At 39.4% G+C, this 20,649-nt stretch overlaps 1 protein-coding gene across 2 annotated transcripts; it reads right to left on the bottom strand.

Moving 5' to 3' along the window:
- Window positions 1-590: 590 nt before the first annotated feature.
- On the bottom strand, window positions 591-12,067 carry LOC306873036 (myocardial zonula adherens protein-like). 2 transcript variants are annotated; one of them, XM_079422032.1, is made up of 14 exons: window positions 11,713-12,064; window positions 10,885-10,959; window positions 6,354-6,449; window positions 4,684-4,842; window positions 4,463-4,555; window positions 4,231-4,344; window positions 3,969-4,121; window positions 3,630-3,755; window positions 3,162-3,290; window positions 2,987-3,081; window positions 1,969-2,074; window positions 1,751-1,834; window positions 1,352-1,458; window positions 591-1,262 (listed from the first exon to the last, which is right to left on the bottom strand). In XM_079422032.1, exons 1-14 carry the CDS (start codon window positions 11,779-11,781, stop codon window positions 926-928), a joined length of 1,743 nt encoding a protein of 580 aa, XP_079278158.1. In that variant the 5' UTR covers window positions 11,782-12,064; the 3' UTR covers window positions 591-925. The 2 variants fall into 2 exon arrangements, with proteins under 2 accessions (XP_079278158.1, XP_079278159.1); XM_079422033.1 differs by having other exon boundaries at window positions 592-1,262; window positions 1,352-1,413; window positions 11,713-12,067.
- Window positions 12,068-20,649: the final 8,582 nt, after the last annotated feature.

Here is a 20,649-nt window from a genome sequence, read left to right as displayed (position 1 = left end):
TTTTAAAGAATCCACCAAGTTGTAGTTTTGGACAATTTATTTTTCAAACAATATACCCAGTTCTGTGTAAATACGGTGCTCAGTGAGTGAAAAATATTAATACCAAATGTAGTCTATAAACCTTCATTTGCAGTCATCATTAATGGTGATGAGATTTTGACAACTGAAGCGAGTCCTCAGAAAAGTGCATTATAACACATTCATGCTGCGAACAATCCACAGAGGCCTGCTTCCTCTTGGGTAATGCACTCTGGTCTAGAACAATGTGAATAACCAATGCTTTTTTTAAACTGGCATTCTGAAGGTTTCGAGTCGTACAAATCAGGTGAATTGGAGACTTTGCATCAGCAACTCCAGGGCAAAAAGTGCAACTGAGAGTGTGAGACCACTAATGTCAACAACTCTCTTAGTACAAATAAAAAGAACCATTTAAACACATTTAATACACACTGAAGCCAAAAAACACACAAAAAAAACACAAGTACTGAGCTGAGATCACAGTTGATAGCTACTGTCATTCCTTTTCTGAAAGAAACCCTCATATATATATATATATATATATACGGTAGAGCCTATTTTGGAGTTTTTTTTATATAACAAAATATTAGGTGTAATACACTTTAGAAAATAATCTAAATACAGTCTCAGAAAATGGAAATATGGTCTCAGAAAATGGAAATATGGTCTCAGAAAATGGAAATATAAATAGATAACTGTAAAATATAGAAAGCTATCACATAAAATCACTAGATTTTTGGGAAACAAAGCAACATAGAGTGCATCAGTATACAGTATATTACCAAAATAAGTTATTCACAGATCAGTAGGTTATTCACATATACTGTAATGTTACATAAACAGTAACTAAACAACAATACTTCATGTTCCATAAGCTTCTGCTGCTGCCATTTCAGTAAAACTGCATTCAGTCTATGTTCATTTTAGCGCTTATCTCCATCAGCTTCATAAAAGGAGTGTAGATCTGTGACGGGCTGGTCCTCGCTCTAGGACTGGTGGTAGAGGACAGTTCTGAGGATGCTGGAGATTTACAGTCCCCGTCTTCATGGCTGGTCTGAACATAACTTGAAGTTTGTGTGGGACTGGTCACAGTTTCTTGTGTATTTACTGCACTGGAGCGCAGCATTGAGCTGTACTGACCGGGAGTGTATTTAAGAAGGCTATAGTTCAGTCTGCTAGAGGATCTTAAGGCCGATGAGATGGGGCTGGGCTGGTCAGGAGCGACATACGGCAGCTCCTCAGATCTATGAACACAGGAAGAGCATGTGTGTAAAGCCGTGGCCTCAAAAGCAGTTTTAAATTTCTTATGGCAAGGTGATCTTTTGCTCATTACCTAATAGAGAGGTCACAACCAACTCCAATGTCCCTGGTGGCAACTTTAGTCTCAGATGCTCTCTGTATAGACATAAAATACTTCAACTTGTCTCCTAACTCATTATTCTAGAAAAAGAAAGCAGGACAGAGTCAAACCATAGGCATGGGAAATTAAGTAGTTAATTTCACATATAAAGAGGACATTGGACAAAGACAGATTCAGTTTAGATGTGTGAGAAGAAATCTGAATGACAGCCAAAGGGACTCAAAGAGCCCAGCTGACAGAATAGCAATGGATTCAGGAATAGTCGCATTCAGCGTGCTTATTCCAACCAATCTGTGCCTTTTTTAGATTGGTAAAGATGAGGGGCATGCAAAAACCACAACTGGCTGGCTACATGGAAACAGTTGCTCTTACCTCACACTCCACAATGGCAATCCTGTCCAGCAGCTCAGCGATGAACATATCCTTCTGTGCAACTTTTGCTCTCAGTGTTTCAACCTGCAAAATTGTTTGTATGTTTTATAACTAAATAGATTAAATTACAATAATCGTGTCATGACTTCTTGAAAGGACATTTTGTGTACATGGTATTCTCTTTATGAACAGAACAAACAGTCTCTGTAAATCTTCACCTCCTCTATCATGGCCTTGACCTTCCTCTGTTGAGAGAACACCATGTCGTTGAGATGTTTTATTCGCTCTTTCAGTTCTGCTGCTTCCGCTTTCAGCTGCTCAGACCTGTGAAAGAACATTTTGCTTAGGAGTGATATAATATATGGAATTCAGTATTATTGGCCATTGGTATTATTGGGAGCTTTTTTTCTTTCTTTTTTTTACTGAGGGGACAAGATTAATACTTTTAAAAAAGGAAAAAACAAATCTAAAATCAAATGAATTGCAGAGATTTGTGTAATTAATCGTGATTAATCTTAATATAAGAATTTAACATAAATGTATTTTCACACTAAATCTCCAAATGAATGTAGAAACAACAGAATTTTAAAGACAGAATTTTAAACAATATTTTAAAAATGTATTATATTAAATACTATGAATGAATACTATGAATCACTTATACCAAAACTGATCATTTTTATTTATTTATTTATGGGAACAAAATGAGTAATTCTAGCCATCCATCATTACAGTATAATTACAGACCAGGCCTAAACTACAAATTGTTAGACCATTTTTTATTTATCATTTATTTACAATTACGTAACATTGAAAATATTATAACAACTTTTAATTTAAGTGAACCTTAAACAATATTCACACAAACCCATTATAATAAACGTCACATTTAGCTGTGCGTTTTATACAGTGTGTTTGGTGATGTTTCTGTCAATAAGGTATCAAGGATGTAAGGAACATAAAGTAGCATAGCTTCTACTTCAGAAAATGAAAAAAAAAAAGAATGCTACATTAACATTTATTTTAATGCATCAAAAAGCAAATATTAATCACAGAAATTCATGCATTATTTTTCTTAGCCCTACTTATATATTTATACTTTTACTTAGTTATGTAATCTGGTTGTTATAGATCTTAAGCTGTCCACTGAAGCCGTCCTGAATTACAGAAACAAGACATCACCACTGGTTTCAGCTGCTAACTTATTATACTGTAGGTATACATTAAATGTCTTACTGTTTGGCCACAGCTTTATCTGCATGGTCAGTTTCGTCCAAACCACGTAAGCGCTGTTCACATTCACAAAGCTTTTTTATCAGGTCACCCTTTTCCTGTTATAAAGAGACAAGTGTTGAATAAAGAGTTTCCTTCAGGGTAACAGGCAAAGGCTGAGCCGACTGATATTATTTACCTGAGCCATACAGTTTAGTAGCCTCTCCACCTCTGTAATTCTTTGATCCCTTTCAGCGATCTTTGCCTCAGCTATCTGAGCATTCCTCTCTGCTTCCTCAAGCCTCCTCATGTAGTCATCAAGCTGAGCCTGCAGACATACAGGTCAAAACTACAGTCATTTATTTGCCTCTATTCATCAGTCATGATCATCATTCTCTCGGAAATCTTCACTATTACCACTAGGTGGCACTCTTACTTAAGTTTTTTTCAACATTTTTCTCTCTTCCCTGGTGAATAACTACAGATGTTTCCTGTTATGAGATTGGAATCCTTACACCCTGCTTGTGAAGTATAATACAAATGTAGTCTTCCAAAAGCCACATATTAAAACAAATGCATTTGTCACATTATCATGCAGTGCAGTTCTTGCTGAACTTGTTGGACAGTAAGGCATTGTGAGTGTCTGTTTGTTTGGTTATATCTGTACCTGCAGAGCCTCTATCTCCTCTCTGTATTTCCTCTGTTGTTCCTGCAGCTGTTCCTCATATTCCTTCTGTAGCTTTGCACTCAGCTCTTTCAATACTCGAGTCTTAGCCTCCTGAGAAGTCTCCACCTACATACAAAAAGCAATTTAGTTGTCACGTTAATAACCATGCTATTTATGTAAAAAAGTGATATTTTTAACTTCAAACAAATTCACTGAAATCCATTGTTTCCTCCAGGAGGTGCGAAATTTAGTCCAAAAAACCATTGTATTAGGATGTCTGTAACATGAAGGGTTTGAATGATAATAATAGTGTTGTGTAACAGCTGTTTGTGTGTGCACCTGATTTTTGAGAGAGTGGTTTTCAGCCTGTGCTGATGCTAGTTGTCTTTCCGTTTCCTTGAGTATCTCCTCTGTCTTCTCCAACGAGCTGCGCAGAGTTCTCATATCATCTCTGTTCCCCACACGATTTTGACAGCTTTCCAGCAATGATTTCTAAAAACGCATTTACATTCAAAAGTTGACTAAAAAATGTCATGAGTTTCTCTGGACAGAACAAGCTTTCTTTTCCAGTCAGCTGGCAGTGACCACATTGATCCTGTACCTGTAGATCAATGTTTGCTGATACGAGGGAGCTGTTCATCTGGTCAAAGCTATCCATAGCTGCACTTCTCGTCCTCACCTGTGACTCAAGGTAACGCTTATGAGAGTTGGCTGCCTGGGACAAACACAGTCAGCACATTGAGAACTTGTCATACCACTATAAAATGCATTTTTATGAAGTCTGACAGGGTAAGGTTTGGTGGTAGATAATATTCTTGCCTTGATTTGCTCACCTTTAATTCCTGAGTTAATTTTTGCACTGATTGTTGCATCCCTCCAAACTGGCCATACATGCGCTCTCTGACCTTTTCCAAAGAGTCACGTACCTATGAGAAAAGAAAGATGGTTTTTAGTTATCTGCTTGGATGTATATTGCTGAATACCATGCTAACTAGTTAAGCAATAACTAGTCTTCAAATTAGCTAGGTACCAAAAGAAAAGTCTCTGCGTTTACCTCTCTGATGTACCTCATCTCATCCCTCAGGGGACCGACAGACCACTCACGTGCTATCACTTCCTGTTGGTGGCTGGTGCCTGTGCTCTGCTTCACGCCATAAACTCTGGTCCCGTGCTGAGCGGGCTGTTCCCGGCCGATGCTATTGGTCACAGGGTGCTGGGGGAATAGGACCACAGGGCTAAAATTTCAGTTTGTCAATGTGTTTAAAAGGAGAGTGTGACACTGTAGTGTTAATAGCTGTGAAGACCAATGTCACCACTGTGTGTGTGTACACCTATTGGAACATCATGGCTGATAAAGACTGATAGACTATTTGCGAGTGACATGCTCTGGTATTAGAAGCATTGCAGCTGAGTGTTCACAATGAGAGGTTGGGATACAGACAGTCAGAATAGTCCTCAGCGAGGGTTTCATATTTCTGCATGCCAGTCAGAAAGAATGAAAAAAATAAAATTAAATTAAATTCTGCAGGTTCACCATGAATATAAGAAAGGGAACTTGAAACTTGGAATGCTGTTGTGTTAACATTATACAGTGAAAGTACACAGAGACAATATTTCTTTCTTGACAACACCAAAGGGAAAGTAAAGTAAAGTGAAAAAGGTGTCATATTAGCAAACCCCAGGAGCAACTACAGCTGAGAAGATCTCGCTCAAGGGCACAGCGATGAGGATCAATGGCCTTACAATTTATTCTGATTCTGCTGCAGGATTCTGGGACCGTTTTACACTGGATCACTTGTGTGATAAGTGTGTCCAAAGGAGTCATATATCATGTTTTGCTTGGTTTAAGAAAGCTCTTTTGTGATATGTTTAATAAGTGAACAAGCATTTTACTGTGCAAAGAAGCCCTGACGCCATATAGTGCCGATACACTTCAGCTCATGCTTGCTTTGCAAACAATAACATACTGATCTCAAATATCTTTTGGGAAACCAGCACCTGTGTTTTAAACTCCATCACTATCATAGATAAAATTACTCTGATAATATTACCGGGTGACACAAAAACATCCAAATACTAAAAACATATGCAGTCTAGTATGTTCCAAAAGTACAGTATTATATAATGGATCCAGTGGAAAAATACAGTGTCTACTATCATTCAAAATTTTAGGTCAGTAAGATTTCATGTTTTTTAAAAGAAGTCTTTTATGCTCACCAAGGCTACATTTATTGATCAGTAAACAGTAATATTGTGAAATATTATAAAAAAAAAAAAATCTATTTTAAAATGCATTTTTAAAATGTATTCCTGAGATTGTAAAGCTGAACATTACTCCAGTCTTCAGTGTCACATGATCCTTCAGAAATTATTCTAATATGCTGATTTGGTGCTCAAGAAACATTTCTTGTTATTATAAACGTTAAAGACAGTTATGCTGCTTAATATTTTTGATAAAACATTTTTTTCAGGATTCTCTGATGAATAGAAAGTTCCAAAGAAAAGCATTTATTTTAAATAGAAATAATTTGTAACATTATACATGCCTTTGCTGTCACTTTTGTTTTATTAATTTGATGTGTCCTTGCTGAATAAAAGTATTAATTTCTTCAAATAAAACAATTATAATTCTTACCAACTCCAAATTTTTGTCAGGTAAATATTAGAAGAATCGGATTATTAATCTTGATTCGGGTTTGTTTGTGTTCTCAGAGGTTGTCATACCTCGTCTTCTTGTTGAGGTGATTCTCTCCCAGGTGGTCTTTCTCTCTGCATGAGCCCATTTTTCTTTTTCCAGGAACCATTGAGCAGTTTCTCGCCCTGCGATGTAACATATATTATTTTCATTATTCATTAGGTCTTATACAATTTTTTCCGACATGTTGATGCTTGGGGTGATACCTGGACAACCAACGTTGTGTTCACAGATTGCTGAGGTGAAGGCGTTATCAGAGGTTTTGCCCTTGCCAAATGTCTTTATGCAACAATTAAATCCTACTTCTAAAAAGCTTTCCTGTTTATGAAAAACCATATTCCATCTTTTTCATGTGTGCAATTTTCACATCGTACTGAGGTGGAACAACACTGATGAAGTCCAGCTGTGATCACACTCTCAGGGTGTGGTATTCCCCTTTCTCTTCTCAGGACATAGTTTCTCAGAACTGTAATCTCATTCATGTCATGACCACACCTCCTCAGAACTCCTCTCCAAAACAAAAGAGAGAGGACTTCAGAGCTTCAGCTTCCTCACTGAGAGAGACTGAATTCTGTCTCAACCTTAAGGGTGAAGATGAGAATAACTCTTCATTAAAATAGAGAATTAGATGTTGAGAAAACATGATTAATGTTTCTCTCTGATTCTGACTGAAGGGGAGCAATGTGTGGGAATGGGTGGAGATAAGAACAATGATGTCAGTGTTGTTCATGGCCTTCTGCGCTGGACTTCACTGAATTTGACAGATAACCCACAAAAACACAAGCCCATGAGATTAAATTTGAGGCAGTTAAACAGGGGAGAGCTATTTAAAATGTTGAAAACAGGACCTCCAGTTTTGGCCTCCAGTACTTGGTAATAAAATATTAAAGGGATAGTTCACTAAAAAATGACAGTTCTGTCATCAATTACTTCTGAGCACAAATTAAGATATTTTGGTTGAAAATAATTCTGTCCATTCACTGAAAGTCTACTCCATTAAAATGCTGATGCTTTAAAAAGTTCCTAAAATAAAATTTGTAAAGACATTATAAAATTCATAAAGACATCTTAAAATAAAGACATCTTCATTTGTGTTTAAAAGATGAACAAAAGTATTATGAATCTGAAACGACATGAAAGTGAGTACAAGAGGACAAAACTTTACATTTTGGGTAAACTTTAAATCATCAAATGATCATCAAAAATCATTACTCAAGCAAATTTGCTATAAGCACCATCCTTATGCTTGAAGATAGTTACTGTTGTAAACAATGTGAGAATTGTATTCTCTGCATACAACGTACTTCCATTAAATGTGCCTAACCATATAATGACAGGCAACACTAACAAAATACAGCTGCATTAAACTTTTATGCTCAGTTTGACAATATTTCTGTGCACAATATTAATATACTAATTTAGAACTATATATCTGTCATCTAAGCCCAAGTAATAAAAGCATGTGTTTTCCCCGTTTCATATTCTACCTTGCTCACGTAATCTTACTGATTGAACTGAACACTATTCAATGAGCTCTATTGTTGTTGCATAAAGATGTGCTCGAGGGTGTAAACGCAAGTCTAGCATCTGTGTTTTACAGAACAGTATATTTGTTTGCATGCAGTGGGTGGTGTTGGCAAAGCTATCCACTCCAGCTTTGCTGAGACCAGTTATGCTGTCATTCTGCGCTGTTTGGCACAGATGCTTTTATGAGAAAAACTGGCCCTGGGTCAAAGTGAATTTCAGGCCTTCCTGTAATCCAACAGGTGTAACTCGGGCAATTCAGACCACAGGTAGACTAGTATCCCTTGGAGGATAGGATTACACACACACCCATCTTAATTTTGCAGTGGTTTCTTGTCTTGGTTCTTTGTTATGGCAGTAATAGAATATCTCAGTTAAATGAAAAGCTCTCTAGATTTTTTCACTTAACTATCCTGACTGTACTTTTCCCTCTTCTCATTGTGTCTTCCTTTGACCTGGTTTCAAGTTTTGTACAGTTACAGTATGTCACTAATTATGATGCAAAGGACTGCATATGAAAAGCCTCTATATTCAAAATCAATGCAAAAACCCTGACATCACCCAGATATTAGATATCCATGCCTGGAAGTTTTCCTATGCATAACCAACTAATTAATATTAACATAAAGGCTAAATAGTTATTTTCTCAAATATTCTCAAAGCTCCATGGAAGCTCATCTCTGTTGCTGAAGGTGCAGTCACATTAGCAAATTTTCAGTAAAATTTCACAATAATCCATTGTCAATAATGAAGCAATGTATGAAGTACCACTCACTTTCAAACCAAGCAGCTTTCTGTTGGGCAGTGTGGCAAATTTGTATACCAGCTTGAACCCACTGCAAAATCTGTGTGGGGAAATCTTTGCCCTCACTTGAAATGCCCAATCACCAAATTCCAGATCGAACTGGCCACTGGCAGCTCATCAAGCATGCCTGGGTTATGTGTATTGACGCTTCACACAGCAAAATGCCCACAGCTGGCCCTTCCCATGAGACAGACACTGATAAGGCCATCAACAGTTTTATGTTGGCAGAGCTCCTGGATTTATACTTCTCATTAGTATGTGGCTTATGAAAGTGCCCGACGTTCCCAAAGCAGCTCCTATCAGAGACCAAACAGGGCGGATATCAGTTGAATTTCAAGGACTAAGAGCTGCAGGGTGCAAGTTCCAGGCCAAGGTACAGATCAAAACTCTCATGTACATGTAGACACACCTCTCTTGACTTCTTTCCCAGCACACCACTGTCTGTAGAAGGCTTACAGCAACTACTGTCAAATATACAAATTAATTTGACACACAAACTAAGCTGTATATGCAAACAAGCTTAAAATTAACTTTACCGCCCTTGGTAAATAGGTGACTCAAATTCATGAGCTTTGTTTCATGTGACTCTGAACTTTGGGGGCCGCTCAAGGATATTTATCTGCATGAAACCCAACTTGTTTCTAAACATATTGGCTTAATAAGTAAAGTGACATCATTAAACTATGAAATCTTTGCATGTAGTTCCAAGAATGCATGCTTATCTGCATTTTTTTTTATCAGTAAAGGTGCGTGGCATGTTACGGGCTGGCAGTATGGATCTATGACGCAAAACCAAGTGACAGAGCAAAGGGAAGGACACAGACTCTGATTTCTCTCTCTGAAACACTGACCCAACATTCACAGACAAAACAAAAATTTCCCCTTTCTGAAATTCTATCTTTCACATCCTTAAAAATTAAGCCTAAAGGTAAATCCTATAATTAAATAACTAAAGCCTATAATTATTATTATTATAATTTTTTTGTCAATCGTTTTGTCATATATATACAATATAAATAAATATAAAATATAAATATCCAGGGGCAGACTTTGTGATTTGGAGGCCCTAAGCAAATTCCAGGTATGCAGATGTGCTGTTTTTTCGCCTAACCTTTATTTTGCTCGCTCTCATAGTTTATAGTTTAGGATATTTATTGCTTCACAACCAGCAATTAGTCAACCTGATGCTGTTCTAAAGCCATATTAGGCTCTTATTTTTTTCCGGATCACAAAAGAAGTCATTATCAAAAAAAAACAATAATAATAATAAATTCTTGCACTTGTCCGTTTAATAAATTGCAACATTTTTCAATCTTTTTACAAACATAAAATTATCCCATGCAACTCATTCTATATTCCAAGAGTTCTGAAGGCATACGGTAGGGTTTGCCGAGAAACAATTCAAAAATGTAATCTTTTATTAAGCGAAAATCTCCAGTCATTATTTACATCATATCTACACTTTGTTATAATGAGAGGATTCTAGAGCTCGCAGAACTCAGCACTTGACAAAAACGTTGTGCGGTCTGTGGATTCTAACTTAAACACTTCTGGTCATTGCTTTCAAGAAATCAACAGATATGTCTATGATTGGCTACATTTGCTCAATACTGCAAATATGTTTCACCAATATCAGATGTGGCCCCCAGGGCCACATTCCCCAGGGCCCTAAGCGGCCACTTACCTTGCGTAATGTTAAGTCCACCCCTGTAAATATCCACACTACCACACAAAAGTTAGCAGCTAGTAAAATTTTTTCAATGTTTTTGACTTTTATGCTCACCAAGGCTTGCATTTATTTGATCCAAAGCACAGTAAAAATTGTAAAATATTAAAACAAAATATCTAAAAATGCTAAACATTTTTTTAAAGAAGAAGCTCAATATATTTCAATGAAATTGAGTATGTCATACAGATTCAAGAAAATGTTTTCTACATCTTTTCCACTGACCCTAAGGAGTGTTTTCAGGGACCACAGACGCCAAGTTAATAACCTTGGATCGAGAGCATCTCTAGCTGATGTGTCTTAACGTAAAGAAATCAGTCATTTATCTTGTTGAGCGTCTTCTGTTATCAGGGCATTGTGCCATTTGTGGTGCTAGTCAAACAGATTGGGGACTGTGTGAAGTCAGTGAAAAGAGGAAGTTTGTTTATTATGACGTGAAAAAATGTCTAGCGCCAATTTGTCTGACAGCAAGAAGTCAATTGAAAGATGCTAAAATGATACTTACAGAGTTGACAGATTCATTCTGGGATTTTGGACTGTCCTCAGGCCGGAGGGTCAATCTGAGACGCCTGAGTCTCCTCTGATAGACATCACACATACACACAGTGAAACAAGCAAAGAACAATTAGCCACAATCAAAAAGGTTTAATTAGGTAGACAATCTGATGACTGTTATCTCAAGATAAAATGGAAGAAATTTCACTGAAACCAAAACAAAAAGTCCCATCAAAGATAATGCTTATCTATTACGAGAAATGTCACACATGAAAAGAAAAAAACAAGCTGCTCTAAGTAATTTTTAACACTGAGACAGATAGAATAACAAACCTGTATTAAAATATTTCTGCCCATAAAGGCTTCAATGATTAACCACTTCAGATGTGGCCATCTATTTGATTCAAATCAATAACTACTAGTCAAAAATGTGGTTCTCAGCGGTTTGATGCCCTCTCCGCCAGTTAGCGCCATCTAAGAGGGTGTCAGTTGATTAGCTGTAAGAATGTCTCTGAATGGCAGCTGACCGCAGCAACAGCGGCTGTGCGCCAGGCCCTGATAAAATAAACATGACAGGGCCCTGCCTCCACGGACAGTGGCTCTTATTACAGGCCCCTCTCTGAACAACACAACGCTGCCTTACACACGTCAACAGCACTCGATTAGCCTGGATATGGTTGAGCCATTAGGCCACAGTCCAATGCATAAGTCACAGCTGAGAGACACAGAGGACAGAAACCGAACCAAACACAGACAAACAAACGCCTCTCTGACAATCACTTATAGTCAGGAAAACAAAGTTCAAAAGAGCAAGAAAACATGAGTGAGTGTTTCCTACCTCATTGAGGTCTGGTATCTCAGTGGTGGTTGTGGTGCTGATGGCACCAGCCATGCGATTTTGCAGCATGTCTCCTTTTCACTGTCCACGCCACTCATCCACGCAAACACTATCAACGTCTGCGCCCACCACTGCAGGCTACACACCAACAGACGAGATACGTGGTGTGTGTCTGTGTGTGTGTGTGTAAAAGAGGGGAAGAATTAAAAAAGTTCCCCTTCAACAGCTCTGCCAGAATTCCTTCCCCCGGTTGAGACTGGAGATAGAAAGAGAGGGAAAAAAGAGGCTCAGTATTCCAATGTGCAGAGGTCAGTAGAAACACAGCCCTCCAGTGTGCAGACAACTCCAGAGTGACAGCGTCCCATGTAGACTCCTCCTGACTGAGAGAGAGAGAGAGAGAGAGAGAGAGAGAGAGAGAGAGCTGTCATTCTTTCAGTATCTGTGCTGGCTACGTAAGCTTTGTTTCCCATCAGACCCGTCGAGCAACATTTCACCTGTGTGCGTTCTCCAGCTCCCACCTACCTGTAGCCTGGCTGCTTTCGTGGGGTGGGGTTGATAGCGCTGGGGTGGAGTCCTCTCCATTTCTACACGGGAAGGCGTCACACCTTAGGCGGGTTACGCCACTTTTGACTGTAGTGTGGCTTGAGTTATTATGCTTTCGATAGTGGTGGATTTCAATTTAATTTAATTTAGTAATTGGATCATCTCAGTGACTAACAATGAGAAGCAGGAACAAAAAGAAAATAGCATGGTATAACATCATTTGTTGTTATTGTGATTCATGGAGTCATAACTAAGAACATTTTAAAGTAATAATTTACCCAAAAACAAACATTCTGTCGTCATTTACTCATACACGTCATTCCAAACCTGTTTGACTTTTGTTCTGCTGTGGTTGTTTTTGGGAAATGTCTCAAAATAAATGTTTTTTGTCCAAACAGTGGAAGTCAACAGTCATTAATGTGTTTGGTTTCCAATATTCTTCAAAATATTCTCTTTTGATTTCTGCAGAAGTAAGTCATACAAGTATGGAACGACACGGAAGTCAGTAAATGATGACAGTCTAGTAGGTACTACATTTGCGACCATTAAAAAAGTATGTTCTACATAATATGAATATGGGTAGTATGGATGAAATCCTGACTTACTATCTGCCATGTTGTGTCATTTGTGTCATACACAGCCATATTACCCTGTAGCCCAAGACTGGTTGCCCACTGAAGCTAAGCAGGGTTGAGCCTGGTCAGTACCTGGATGTGAGACCTCCTGGAAGAGGTGTTAGTGAGGCCAGCAGGGGGTGCTCACCCTGCGGTCTGTGTGGGTCCTCACGCCCCAGTATAGTGACGGGGACACTATACTGTCAAAAAGCACCGTCTTTCGGATGAGACGTTAAACCGAGGTCCTGACTCTCTGTGGTCATTAAAAAATCCCAGGATGTCTTTCGAAAAGAGTAGAGGTGTGACCTCGGCATCCTGGCCAAATTTCCCATTGGTCTCTGACCATCATGGCCTCCTAATCATCCCCTTACACTGATTGGCTTCATCACTCGGTCTCCTCTCCACCAGTAAGCTGGTGTGTGGTGGGCGTTCTGGCGCACTATGGCTGCCGTCGCATCATCCAGGTGGATGCTGCACACTGGTGGTGGACGAGGAGACACCACCCCTCACAATGTAGAGCGCTTTGAGTGCTTAGAAAAAGCAGAAAAGTGCTATATAAATGTAATGAATAATAATAATAATTTCACTGCAACTCCTCTCCCGTGGCCTCATGGGATAATAAAGTGTTAATCGGATGCACGCTTCAGAATCTCACTAAAAATAGTAGTTCATGTGGGTTCTTGAATTTGAACATACTACTCATCTCACATACTGTTTTTCTCTTACTATAGGGAAGCATGCATATCCAGACACAGAGATAGAGATCCCTTTAATAATTGTAATTATAATAAATTACCATTTTAAAAACCATTACCATTTTTGGTGTTGTGCAAAAAAAAAATTGTCACAGTCAGACAAACTGCACTGCAGATGCCTTGAACTTGCTTGAAGAAATCTTTCATCTGTGTGATTTTGTTTGCTTAACATATTTCAGAGTGCGCAAATTGTAGGTCAATCATTAATCTAGGGAACAGTCTACTACATGACTCAGTGTAATCATTAACCCTCCATATTTGTGAGATTCACCCCTTGGAAAACACATACAGGCTGTGAACCGCACTTCTTATTGCTTTCCCCCCTCATCACAATAGACCTTGAGACAATTTATTCAGTCATCACAGGGATAAATGGGCCATTTGAGTGATTATCAATTTTTGTATGACAAAAGTCTTGACTGTCTAGAAATCCATGAGCTACGCTCCATCTGACTAGTAAGCCAATTCTCAAATAACTACTATGATGACTTTTGTTCTGCCCACTTGAAAGATAGAAGTACTTCCGTTGTCCAATCTATACAGACTGTGTCTGTTCCCCGAATAGCGAGGTCAAAATATAAATTTAATGCAGGATCTAGAAAAAATCTGATCGTGATTAAACCAGAAAAACGCAAAATAAATGAACAAAAACTATTTTTAAAGCTCGGGCTCCTAAATATCAGATCACTCGCACCCAAAGCAGTTATTGTAAATGAAATGATCACAGATAATAATTTTGATGTACTCTGCCTGACTGAAACCTGGCTTAAACCAAATGAATATTTTGGTCTAAATGAGTCTACTCCACCAAGCTACTGTTATAAACATGAGCCCCATCAGACTGGTCGTGGATGTGGTGTTGCAACAATATATAGTGATATTCTCAATGTTACTCAGACAACAGGATACAGGAGTTTTAACTCATTCAAAATACTTCTGCTTAATGTGTCACTGTTAGATATGCAAAATAAATCTCTCCTATCTCTTGCTCTGGCTACTGTGTATAGACCGCCAGGGCCATATACAGATTTCCTAAAAGAATTTGCAGATTTCCTCTCAGATCTATTGGTTAATGTTGATAAAGTGCTAATTGTCAGAGATTTTAACATTCACGTTGATAATACAAATGATGCGTTAAGACTTGCGTTTACTGACCTAATTAACTCTTTTGGAGTCAAGCAAAACGTCACCGGGCCCACTCATCGTTTAAATCATACGCTAGATTTAATTATATCGCATGGAATTGATCTTACGGATATAGATATCGTACCTCAAAGTGATGATGTTACTGATCATTTCCTTGTATCGTGCATGCTGCGTATTACTGATATTAATTATATGGCTCCGTGTTATCGTCCGGGCAGAACTATTGTTCCAGCAACCAAAGACAGATTCTCAAATAGCCTGCCTGATTTATCTGAACTGCTCTGTGTACCCAAAAATACACATGAACTAGACGAAATGACTTGCAACATGGGCACTATCTTCTCTAATACATTAGAAGCTGTTGCCCCCCTCAAATTGAAAAGGGTTGGAGAAAAACGTACTGCGCCATGGTACAACAGTTATACCCATTCTCTCAAGAAAGAAACTCGTAATCTTGGGCGCAAATGGAGAAAACTAACTTGGAAGTTTTTAGAATTGCGTGGAAAAACAGTATGTCCAGCTATAGACAGGCTCTGAAAGCTGCCAGGGCAGAGCATATCCGCAAACTCATAGATAACCAAAACAATCCAAGGTTCTTATTTAGCACAGTGGCTAGACTAACTAATAAACAGTCACCACCCGATCTAAATATTCCCTCACAGTTTAATAGTAATGACTTTATGAATTTCTTTACTGATAAAATAGATAACATCAGAAATACAATATCAAATGTAGATTCTACTGCGTCTAGTATTTCAGCTTCATTCATCGCACCCAAAGAAAAACTGCAGTGCTTTACAACTATAGGATAGGAAGAGCTAAATAAACTTATCAGTGCATCTAAACCAACAACGTGTTTATTAGATCCTGTACCCACTAAACTACTGAAGGAGTTGTTACCTGTAGCAGAAGAACCGCTTCTCAATATTATTAACTCATCGTCACGTCCCAAAACCATTCAAGCTGGCGGTTATTAAGCCTCTTATTAAGAAACCACAACTAGATTCTAATGAACTGGCAAATTACAGACCCATTTCAAATCTTCCCTTTATGTCTAAAATTTTAGAAAAAGTTGTCTGCTCAATTGTGTTCCTAATTGCAAAAAAATTGTCTCTGAAAAAGAATTTCAGTCAGGTTTCAGGCCTCACCATAGAACAGAAACTGCACTTGTTAAAATTACAAATGACTTGCTTCTTGCTTCAGACCAAGGCTGCATCTCATTGCTAGTATTACTTGATCTTAGTGCTGCGTTCGACACTATAGCTCAAATAGTAGAGCATGGCGCTAGCAACGCCAAGGTCATGGGGTCGATTCCCAGGGAAAGCAAGAGCTGATAAAAACTAACTTGAATGCAATGAAAGTCGCTTTGGATAAAAGCGTCTGCTAAGTGTAAATATGGTTTAGATCCTACCTGTCCAATCGCTACCACTTTGTTCATTTAAATGGGGAGTCATCTCAATTATCAGCAGTAAAGTATGGAGTACCCCAAGGATCTGTCCTAGGTCCTCTGCTATTTTCAATATACATGTTGCCCCTTGCTAATATTAGAAAATACGGGATTAGTTTTCATTGTTATGCTGATGATACTCAACTATATATCTCAACAAGACCAGATGAAACTTTTAAACCAAGCTAATAGATTGTGTAAAAAAAAAATAAAAAATAAAAGTCCTATTAAATTCAGATAAGACTTAAGACAGATAATTACTTTTTGGACCAAAAAAACATTACACAGAATCTCTTGGATTACAATTTGCAACTAGACGGATGCACTGTCACGTCCTCTAAAGTCAAAAATCTGGGTGTTATATTAGACAGAAACTTGTCCTTTGAAAATCATATTTCCCATGTTACAAAAACAGCATTCTTCCATCTTAGAAACATTGCCAAGCTCTTCATTTCAGATTTTCAAATAGTTGTGTGTCTATCCAAATATTGTCCTGTCATAAACCATACATCAATGGAAAGCTTAGCCTATTTATTCAGCTTTCTGTCACGATGCACACACGAGGGAGGAACCAGGAACACGCAGACGAGGATATAAACTCAAATAACACATTTTACTGACATCAAGGCAGGGCAAGACAAGGCAGGGCAAGACACAGACATCAACAGGAACACCGGGGAGTAACGAGTAGACCAGACGAAGTTTAACTGAACAGACAGGACTAATATACACAGGTAAATCATAGATAATGAGATGAACATGGCTGGACAAGAATTAACTGATGATTACATATAACAAGGACAGGAAACAAACCAAATATGGGCACAAGAGGCAGGAACACATGACACACACGACAGTTCCCTGACATAACTCCCCCCTCCCGAAAGGCTCGTCCCGAGCCTTAACAGTTCCATCGGGGAGGGGGGGGTGGGCGCTCTGGAGGCCTCTCAGGACAGACACGGACCACAGGACGGGGACCTCCAGAGCGGAACAGACAGACAGGACCCATGGCGGAGCAGGGAGCTCAGGAGGCCATGGCAGGTGGTAACTATGGCCGTGGCATCCTTCTTCGGCCCACCCACTCCACCCAGAGCTCTACTACCCCCCCCAAAATTTCCATGGGGAATCCAGGGGGTATCAGGAGCCCTCCGGGGCTAGACAGACAAAACACGACAGAAACCCTCCAGGGTCAGACAAACAGGACATCCCACAGGAACCAGAAGCCCTCCTGGGCTGGCTAAGCAGAGTCTTCCTCTGGGCATGACGAGGAGTCAGGGGCCCTCACAGGGTCCCTCAGCAACCTCCTCCACTTCTGCGACAGGGGGGGCAAGCGGCTGCGACTGGCCTCCATGGCCACAACTCAAGGAGCCGCCTGCCCCAGACGAGTCTCCACGGACAAGACACGACAAGGCAAGTTTAAAATGTTCCTGTGGGCACAACGAACACAAACACGGCTCTCCTGGCCGTGACGTGTGGACTTGATCCACGGAGAGGGTTAGAGGCGGCGGCCGGCAGGCTTGAGTAAGCGGCAATCCGGTGGGCTTGAGTCAGCGGCAATTCGGCGGGCATTGAGTCAAAGGCGGACCGGTGGGCATTGAGTCAGAGGCGGACCGGCGGGCATTGAGTCAGAGGCGGACCGGCGGCGTGAACAGGGGGAGCCGCCGACGGTGGGCTGGCTTTCCCCACGGACGGCAGCGTTGATCTCCCGCGAACGGTGGGCTGGAGTGAGCGGCAGGCTTGGGATAGCCGCGGGCAGCGGCGGATATCTCCCGCGATCGGCGGGCTTGACTTCAGGGCTCGCGGCCAGCGGACTCGCGGCGATCCCGCCGAACTCCCACGCCTACTTGACGCAGGCTAAGGCAGGATGACGAGCAGCGACTTCCATGCCGCGAGGGACAGACAAAACACGAACAAACAAAAGACTTTTAAAAAACGGAAAACAAAACGAGGTGAAGGGGCGCCGCTCACTGTTTTGGTCTGGTCTTCTGTCACGGTGCACACACGAGGGAGGAACCAGGAACACGCAGACAAGGATATAAACTCAAATAACACATTTTACTGACATCAAGGCAGGGCAAGACACAGACATCAACAGGAACACCGGGGAGTAACGAGTAGACCAGACGAAGTTTAACTGAACAGACAGGACTAATATACACAGGTAAATCATAGATAATGAGATGAACATGGCTGGACAAGAATTAACTGATGATTACATATAACAAGGACAGGAAACAAACCAAATATGGGCACAAGAGGCAGGAACACATGACACACACACACGACAGTTCCCTGACACTTTCTGAATAATTTTCAATTTTAAAACATTTTATATGACTGGTTTTGTGGCCCATGGTCACATGTGAGATACTTCCTTACTACAAATAAAACAGATGTTTCTTTAAAAAGGTGAGTCGACTCGTGTGACTAACAGGTAGGAGGATCGATTCTCACCTTTTGTGAGTTGGGCTAACTTACAGACTTGTCTTTCTATTATATTTTATTTCACAGATCGATAGCATCCCCGAAATTGTTGGTTTGCTTATGACGGTGCTTTTGGAGTGATAGTACTTTGAAAACAGTTTAATCAGATTCACTTACATGAGATGACTCCAGTCATATCAGGACACAAATAAACACTGAATTATTTTACAAAGAGATGGGCTGCTCAAGTGCGTCGTGGGGGGCCGTGTTGAGATGACATGACTACAATAATACCCATCTTTAACTAAAAATAATACATTTTGGCATTGAAACTGCTTAAACAATTTGTAATATGGTCTTTAATATTTTCCTACGAGCCTTTATGGACCTTCAATATTTATGTTTTATGTTAATAGTGTAATTGTTATGGATGTAATTGGGCAGAAAAACTATATTTATACCATGCAGCCTACAGGCTTGTAAATAGTGTTCAGGTATTAAAGCACACAGCACCTGCATAACATTGAATGGCCTTATACAGTTACTACATAAACTATTCAGGGGAGCTATTGGCTGTTTTAGAGGACAACACACATTACAACATTTTCCTGGCTGTGAGGTTTTCCTCATTAATGCCAAAACAGGATGTAGCAGATGAATTCTCCCCTAGTCTGGCCTGAAGATAAATCTACAGTTGCTTTGTCTTCCTAACCATGTGACATATTATTCAAGTTCACATACGCCATTTCCCACAACACAGCATTACTGGCAAACATTGTTACATCCATTAAGTTCACCTTACCTGCAATTTATGCATGATTGTTCTCACATTTAACAAGGAAAAGAAAAGGTGAGTTAGAAGCCTAAATGTACCCATTGTGTTATTTACGTGTTGTCACCTTGCTTACCTGATCTTACTAGATAGGGTGGATTCCCTGAGGTGCAGATCACACACATTTCTGAGATGAGGAGTGACAACAGGAAAAGGAAGAAAAACAGAGAGAGGAAGACACAGAATGCAAATGTTTGTTTGGAGAGGTTATATCAGGAAATGAAGTGGAACTAAAATGAAGTCAGTTACTATCACAAGAGCTTTTATCAATCAGCAAATGTTAACAAATAAAAGTCAGGCCATTCTAAAGGTGGAATAGTAACAATAAAATACTATGTGTTTTATGGCATAATTTGACCACAGGAAGAGGACTTAGTCTGAATATTACCGAAGGAGCAATTCTGTTATATTGTGTTCAGGTTGATTCCACCATTTAGGTTAGGTGTGGTCTAGTTTTGTTTATATAACATAAAATATCACAGAAGAACCTATTTAAATTTACAGGCCCAACACTTTTTTTCCAGTGTAAATGGCACATCCTGCCTGAAACAATGGCATATGGGATAGAGCTTTGCCTTTTTGTAGTGTTCTCACTCAGACTTTTAACATGGTCTTTGACAACAGCACATGGCTGGCTGAGCTGTATTATGTTATGCAATGTGACACGACATTCACTTTCAAACCCACATACATTAAAAAAGAAAGGATTCAAAAGTAAATTAAAAACAACTAATCTCAGAAGGCACTTGAAAGATGTGGATAATGGCCTACTGTTGTTGTAACAAACAACACATATTGTTTAACCAGCAATACTGCTGTCTTGGAATAATTGGCTTGTTGTTATTCGTCATAACCCATGCAGCATGGGTTTACCTGCGGCTGACAGGTGAGTAATTACAGCTGAATGACTGTATAACAACATCTTACTCTGTGATGATGTCCACACAGGAGACAAAGAAAGAGTACTGAGAACTGGTTATTTGACATTTATAAGTAATGCTTGGGAACATGTTGTCTGTGAGCGTAGTAGAGGCAAACACCGTGTTCTGTCAGAGCAGATGTTTTTTGAGTCTGCTTACCTACACAGTAAGTTTGACTCGTTAAGTAAGATTTTTTTATTCAGCAAGGATGCACTGCTTTCATCAAAAGTGACAGTAAATACATTTTTGTAAAGTT

The sequence above is a fragment of the Barbus barbus genome, assembly GCF_936440315.1.
Source record: "Barbus barbus genome assembly, chromosome: 1".
NCBI lineage: Eukaryota > Metazoa > Chordata > Actinopteri > Cypriniformes > Cyprinidae > Barbus > Barbus barbus.
Note: the sequence above shows the minus strand (reverse complement) of the source record. Positions and strands in the feature narration are given on the sequence as shown.

What these genes read in the sequence shown, in the direction of transcription:
- LOC306873036 (XM_079422032.1), bottom strand. Translation starts at nt 11,781, where the DNA reads ATGCTGCAAAATCGCATGGCTGGTGCCATCAGCACCACAACCACCACT. An exon ending in TCAAGGCCATGATAGAGGAG is followed by an intron (nt 1,835 to 1,968) that starts GTGAAGATTTAC and finishes ACAATTTTGCAG; the next exon opens with GTTGAAACACTGAGAGCAAA. An exon ending in TTGCCATTGTGGAGTGTGAG is followed by an intron (nt 1,459 to 1,750) that starts GTAAGAGCAACT and finishes TTCTTTTTCTAG; the next exon opens with AATAATGAGTTAGGAGACAA.